General features: G+C 46.5%; 2 protein-coding genes across 3 annotated transcripts in view; both read left to right on the forward strand.

The window, feature by feature from the left end:
* Positions 1–2,139, forward strand: part of LOC138194807 (membrane-spanning 4-domains subfamily A member 4A-like) — a 2,993-nt gene extending 854 nt beyond the window's left edge. Inside the window, exons 2-7 of the mRNA XM_069143792.1 lie at positions 61–294; positions 544–645; positions 970–1,026; positions 1,105–1,284; positions 1,500–1,613; positions 1,687–2,139. Of these exons, the coding sequence (XP_068999893.1) occupies positions 91–294; positions 544–645; positions 970–1,026; positions 1,105–1,284; positions 1,500–1,613; positions 1,687–1,737 (708 nt within the window). The 5' untranslated portion in view covers positions 61–90 and the 3' untranslated portion in view covers positions 1,738–2,139. The remainder of the gene's footprint in view (positions 1–60; positions 295–543; positions 646–969; positions 1,027–1,104; positions 1,285–1,499; positions 1,614–1,686) is intronic.
* Positions 2,140–2,658: 519 nt separating this feature from the next.
* nudt17 (nudix (nucleoside diphosphate linked moiety X)-type motif 17) lies at positions 2,659–5,809 on the forward strand. 2 transcript variants are annotated; one of them, XM_069143795.1, is made up of 8 exons: positions 2,660–2,869; positions 2,945–3,058; positions 3,840–4,023; positions 4,487–4,512; positions 4,766–4,858; positions 5,008–5,106; positions 5,232–5,365; positions 5,438–5,809. In XM_069143795.1, exons 1-8 carry the CDS (start codon positions 2,798–2,800, stop codon positions 5,601–5,603), a joined length of 888 nt encoding a protein of 295 aa, XP_068999896.1. In that variant the 5' UTR covers positions 2,660–2,797; the 3' UTR covers positions 5,604–5,809. The 2 variants fall into 2 exon arrangements, with proteins under 2 accessions (XP_068999895.1, XP_068999896.1); XM_069143794.1 differs by having other exon boundaries at positions 2,659–3,058.
* Positions 5,810–6,718: the final 909 nt, after the last annotated feature.

Below are 6,718 nucleotides of genomic sequence, written 5' to 3' on the forward strand. Positions count from 1 at the left end.
TCATCTGAGTTACAGGTAGATTTCAGCTCAGCCTCTCGATGTTTGTTGTTGTTTACCCAGAATTCCCTCTGAGCCTCAGTGGCCTCCATCATGGCGTCCACGTCCATCACCTCAGTGGGTGGAGTCACAATCGTCACTCAGGTCATTCCCAAGAATGACGCCTCCATCCCGCTCCAGGACGCTGCTGACACAACACCACAGGCCCAGCCCCCTGCCGCAAAGATCCCGCCCACTCCCACCAAGATGGACGCCATGACTGCTACCTTCCTGTGTGGCCAGCCTCTGGGCATCGGGGTGAGACTGAACACCCACGTAAAACACATGTTCAGACTCAGAGGGACTCCCCTTCCTGTTTATATCATGATGTCCTTTCAGAATAAAACAGACAGTTCAGAAGTCCCCTGAGACTGTCTGATTTTACGTTTCCTTCAGTCTCACAGTGATCAGGGATGTTTGTCTGATTACCCATGATGCACTGCAGGCAGCAGCTGCTCATGCACAGTTCTGCTGCTTTTATTGTGAAAGTGTGACTGTGTGTTTCAGGTGGTTCAGATCTTCATCGGCCTGCTTTGTGTTGCCTTCGCTCTGACCGCCGCCTCCTCGCACATCCTCATCACCTCGGCGCCCTTCGGCCTCGCCGCCGCTGTACGTCAACACGCATCAATAAACACAACACGGATCAATAAACACAACACGGATCAATAAACACAACACGGATCAATAAACACAACATGCATCAATAAACACAACACGGATCAATAAACACAACACGGATCAATAAACACAACACGCATCAATAAACACAACACGGATCAATAAACACAACACGCATCAATAAACACAACACGGATCAATAAACACAACACGCATCAATAAACACAACACGGATCAATAAACACAACACGCATCAATAAACACAACACGGATCAATAACTGATCAATAACTGATCAATAACTGCTGTCGTTCAGTTCGTGGTTTCTGGGTCTGTTGCCGTGGTGACAGGGCGGAGGACGTCAATCAGACTGGTGAGTTTCACGTTTTTATCCTGCTGATCGATCAGATTGATCAGGTTGATCAGATCCGACTCTGTCTCGATGTCTCAGGTCTGGGCCTCTCTGGTGTCCAGCGTGGTCAGCGTCCTGCTGGGCCTGGGGGGTGTGGCCTATGTGTGCTGGCTGCTGGCTGGCCCCGCCCCCTCCGACCTGCTCTGTGACCCCGAGAGCTTCAGCGGTCTCCAAGATGACGTGAGGATCAACTGCAGCGGCAGGATGAGGGTTCTGAATGTAAGACATGGTTCTAGTTCTGGTTCCTTCAGGACTGGACTTAATCAGCCAATCAGAACGCAGCACATCAGTATCTGACTGTGGAGTGTCTCCAACTACTGATCCTGTCTGTCCATCTGTCTTCTGTCTGTCTGTTGGTCGGTCTGTCTGTCTCCTGTCGCCTCTCTCCTGTCTCTGTCTGTCTCCTCTCTCCTGTCTGTCTGTCTCCGGTCCAGGTGGTTCTGTTTGGACTCTATGGTGTCCTCCTGGTTCTGTCCGTCCTCCAGGTGTGTGTCTCCGTCACCATCTGTGTTTTCTCCATTAAAGCCATCAGATGCTGCGACGTCTCGGTAAGACACCTTCCACCACGACCTGAAAGCCCCGCCCACTCAGTGTATGTGACCTTTGACCTTTGACCTGCAGGGGGAGGATCGCAGCACTCTGCTGTCTGACGCAGCGTTGCAGTCACAGTGACGGAGAGGATGACAGCCAGCGGGCAGCGTCCTAAGGGGGGCGGAGCCATCATCTCTAACTATAATCATCATGTTGCAATGCATTGTGGGTAATCTGGGGGTGACTGTTTGAATATGGATCAGATGAGGAAGTGCAGGTTCGACTTCCAACCAACAGGAGGCACTCTTTAAATTCCAGTAGAGATAGACTCACTGATCAGCTGATCACATGATCACAGCTGATCTGTTGTTGGTTCTAGTTAAAACAAGCCTTTTTTGAATGGAGTCTGGTGCTGAGAGTTTACAGTTCTGTGGGAGTTTTTGTGGAGGAATGATATCCCTCAGACATTACATACAAACAAGACAAACAGCTGATCCTCTCTTCCTGTTTCAGGTATTTTCAAAATAAAACCCCTATCATTGACGTCCTCTGAACACCTGCTGTGGTTTTAAACCGACAACTCTTCCTCTCAAAACTCCAGCATTGACATTTATGATGTGTTTATTCTTGTCCAGACAGAAACATATTTATTATGGGACTTCTGTTTTTCAGCAGTAGGACCAAATGTCTTCACACACTGCTCGGGGTCAAAGGTCAGCTTCATTCTGCAGCCAGCATGTACTCTGTTGTATGTAAATAATGAAGATATGTGAAAGTAGAGGAAATGTCCTCAGACCTCAGAGGGTTAAAGGTCATTTAAAATCTCTCTGAACTTCCTTTTTCTACCTAAAGAATAACTTTCTCTTTCTGTAACAATGAACACAATATATGAAAATAAATAAAACAATGAAATAAACAATAAAAGCTTTTTGATTCAGAACCTGAGAAACACCACATGACGAATTGTGTTTCAGCTGACTGAGGAGCTGCGTGCTTTTATTCTGAAGGGATATATATATATATATATATATATATAAAACCGGATGTTGAGTATCTGAAAACAGTGGCAGTCTGCTCTCCTTCTGTAGGGTTCGACTGAGTCCAGTTATTCAGTTTGAACGGAACCAGCGGAAATGACGTTAAGTTTAACGTAGGACACTGTCCTGCTAGCGGAAGTTAGTAAGCGAGGACAAGAAGCAGCATGGACAGAGTCCGGAGGGTTCTGGTCCATGTGTGGAGGGACGGAGCTCCGAACCGAGCTCACTTCATTCAGGTCGGAACCACCAGGAGGTCCGGCGGCCCCTCTTCTTCTTCATGTCTTTTTCATGTTCTTCTTCGTGTGTTTCAGAGTATAACGGCTCACTTCTCTGATGGAGGTGATGACGTAGCGGTCAGCTGTTCTCTGGACAAACAACACTTCATCATTTCTAGAGGAGACGGAGGACAAACGATCCCTCTGAAGGTTCATATTCATCTCTATCTTTAATATTTATATCTCGAACTTAAATATTTACCTGTATCTTTAATATTTATCTCTATCTTTAATATTTATTTCTATCTTTAATATTTTTTCTTTATTTCTTTAACATTTATCTCTATCTTTAATATTTATTTCTATCTTTAATATATTTTCTTTATTTCTTTAATATTTATCTTTAATATTTCTTTAATATTTATCTCTATCTTTAATATTTATATCTATCTTTAACATTTATCTCTATCTTTAATATTTATATCTATCTTTAATATTTATCTCTATCTTTAGCATTTATCTCTATCTTTAATATTTATCTCTATCTTTCATATTTAGAGCTTGTGATGATTACTAAATCATATAAACTCATATTTAATATAAGATAAACCAAAGACAACATATCAAATGTTAAAACTGACATTTTATTGCTTTATTAAAAATATCTGGTCATTTTGAATCTGATGGCAGCAACACGTCTCTAAAACGTTGTGACAGGATCAACAAAAGAAAAGTTGTTTAAAGATAAAAAAAAAAACACCTGGTGGAACATCTCATCAGGTTACCATGGCAACAGATCAGGAACATGAGAGGTTCACTACAGGCGGAGTCCCTCAGAGGTTCACCAGTCTGTGAAATCACTGCGTGGGCTCAGGAACCGTAAACGTTGATGATAAATGAGAAAATATTTTTATTAAACAATAAAATGTCTCAGTTTGAACATGTGATATGTTGTATTTGGTCTATCAGTCCTGTGGTTATTTTCTTCCAGAGACCCGCCTTCTGTCCCATCAAACACCTGTCAGTCACAGAGGCTGCTGCGATCCCATTGGACATCCAGCAGCGTGGAGTGGATGTGGGTGTGGCTGTTCTCCTGCAGACGGCCAATCAGAGAGTCTTGCTGACGCGTAGGGCAAAAGAGCTTCGGATATTTCCCAACGTGTGGGTTCCTCCAGGTCTCTCTCTCTCTCTCTCTCTCTCTCTCACACACACACACACACACACACACACACACACACACACACACACACACACACACACACACACACACACACACACAGGAGGCTGTAGCTCAGTCGGTAGAGTAGGTTGAACACTAATCAGAAGGTTGGTGGTTCAATCCCCAGCTCCTCCTGTCCACATGTCTAAGTGTCCTTGAGCAAGACACTGAACCCTGAGTTGCTCCTGATGGTGAACCATCAGTGTGTGAATGTTCTCCTGATGGTGAACCATCAGTGTGTGAATGTTCTCCTGATGGCAGCACCTTGCATGGTGATCTGTCTCATTAGTGTGTGAATGGAAAAACATGTTAAAGAGCTTTGAGACCATAAGGTGATAAAAGTATACAAGTACAGACCATTTACATACACACAGACGTGTTTCAATTCCCCTTCACACTCATATCTTGTTGTTTTGCAGGTGGCCATATTGAACCTGATGAGACGGTAACTAGTTTCCTGTTCTTCTGCGTCATGATGTCATGATGTCATAAAGGGTTCAGGCTGAACTCTCCTCCAACAGGCTGCTCTGTGTCTTTAAGGATCGCTCTCCTCTGATTGGTTGACTGTTCTGAGGGAAACAGCTGGTTGTCTCCGTGGACGATTCAGACACTTTGATTCATGATGATGATTATTATTATTATTATTATTATTATGTTTATAAAAGGTTTAAACATGACCTTTGACCCGTTGGTTTCAGCTGCTGGATGCTGGTCTACGAGAGTTACAGGAAGAAACTGGACTCAAGATGGAACCTCAGGAAGTCTGTCCTCAAGCCCTCGGTCTCTGGGAGGTGAGACAGACAGACAGATAGGAGACAGACAGATCGATTGGAGACAGACAGACAGACAGGCAGGCAGGATCTTGCAGATTAAAACATCATGGTGTTTGTGATTAAAGAGACATTTTATTGTCTCTGTCTCCTGTCTGTACCTCTGTCAGTCTGTCTTTCCTCCCATGCTGTCCAGAGGTCTTCCTCAGAGACATCACATCGTGGTCTACATGCTGCTGCAGTCGTCTCTCACACACCTGCAGCTCCAGGTAACAACTTCCTGTCTGCTTCCTGTCTACTTCCTGGCTCCTCTGTGGACAAGTACGACCTCGTCTCTGTTGGACTCAGTCTTCTGTCTTCTGTCTGTCCTCCATGTCTCTGTCTCTCCCTGCAGGCTGGTCTGAGCCCGTGTCCTGCTGAGGTCAGTGCGTGTCTGTGGGCCGACCGCCAGCTGGTCGGAGCCGTCGTCTCTGCCGTGGACGGAGAGGACGGAGATGTCCCGGTGGACGGCTTGCCGAGCAGCATCAGGTATCAGAGCTCAGCGCAGCTCCAGAGTGTCCTCCTCCGTCTGTGACCTTTGACCCCCGGCTGTGTGTTCAGTGTGTCGCAGGTGTCTGCAGACGGAGCTCTGACCGACTCTTTGCTGCCTCCGACGGTCTTTGTCCGCCGGGCCCCGGCCAGCGGCCCCGATGTGGAGCGGGTCAGCACCGGGACCAAGTTTGCCCTGGAGCTGTGGCTGAGGAGCCTGGAGGCCCCTGACCTCTGAACCACCCTGAAAGCCTATAAGTGAGGCTGTAGGCCAGCAGGGGGCGGCACAGACCGGCTGAGGGGCGTCTGTCTGGATCAGCAGGGTCCTGTCTCCATGGAGACCAGCGTGGTGGGTGTTCATGGACAAACTGGACTCACAACAATTAACATGGGGAAAAAAATAAACTTTTATTATTGGCCAGGTATGTTGACACATACAAGGAATTTGACTCCAGTTGTAGCTTCACTCTTGGCATCCAAAAAAAATACAAAAACAGACATATAAATAGACATATAAAACATAAATAGACATATTTACAGAATAGAAATGAATGAATATATACATATTTACACCTAAAACAATGGTGCTGATGGAGTTGGGTGTCGTGCAAAAAAGGTCCAGTTTTAACTGTTGAGCAGAGTGACGGTCTGCAGATAAAAACTGTTCTTGTTCCTGGTTGTTCTGGTGCTCAGTGCTCTGTAGCGCCTCCCGGAGGGGAGGAGCTGGAACAGCAGGTGTCCAGGGTGGGATGATCTGCAGAGATGCTACCGGCCCGTTTCCTGAGTCTGGATGTGTAGAAGTCTGAATGGAGGACAGATTGGTACTGGTGATGTTCTCTGCAGTCCTAAAGTCCACTATCATCTCCATAGTGTTGGGGGGGTCCTCCTAAAGTCCACTATCACCTCCATAGTGTAGGGGGGCTCCTCCTAAAGTCCACGGTCATCTCCGCAGTGTTGGGGGGCCTCAGCTCTAGGTGGTTCTGACTGCACCAGAGAACCAGATGTTCAACCTCCCGTCTGTATGCAGACTCACTGTCCCTGATGAGAACGATGACCGTTGGGTTGTCTTCAAATTTCAGGAGTTTGACAGATGAGTCTCCTGCGGTGCAGTCGTTGGTGTAGAGGGAGAAGAGCAGTGGGGAGAGTACAGACCCCTGGGGGGCGCCAGGGATGATGGTCCGGGGCCCGAGGGTGAGTTAGTGAGGAGGGTGAGTTAGTGATGAAGGTGAGTTAGTGAGGAGGGTGAGTTAGTGTGGAGGGTGAGTTAGTGAGGAAGGTGAGTTAGTGAGGAAGGTGAGTTAGTGAGGAAGATGAGTTAGTGAGGAGGGAGAGTTAGTGAGGAGGGTGAGTTAG

This window comes from Embiotoca jacksoni, unplaced genomic scaffold (assembly GCF_022577435.1).
Source record: "Embiotoca jacksoni isolate LCO1_2020_lvr unplaced genomic scaffold, fEmbJac1.0.p SCAF_114, whole genome shotgun sequence".
Classification (NCBI taxonomy): domain Eukaryota; kingdom Metazoa; phylum Chordata; class Actinopteri; family Embiotocidae; genus Embiotoca; species Embiotoca jacksoni.

Coding starts and splice junctions, on each gene's coding strand:
- nudt17 (XM_069143794.1), top strand. CDS start 2,798: ATGGACAGAGTCCGGAGGGTTCTGGTCCATGTGTGGAGGGACGGAGCT. Junction 3,059..3,839: donor GACAAACGATCCCTCTGAAG/GTTCATATTCAT, acceptor ATTTTCTTCCAG/AGACCCGCCTTCTGTCCCAT. Junction 5,366..5,437: donor GGCTTGCCGAGCAGCATCAG/GTATCAGAGCTC, acceptor CTGTGTGTTCAG/TGTGTCGCAGGTGTCTGCAG.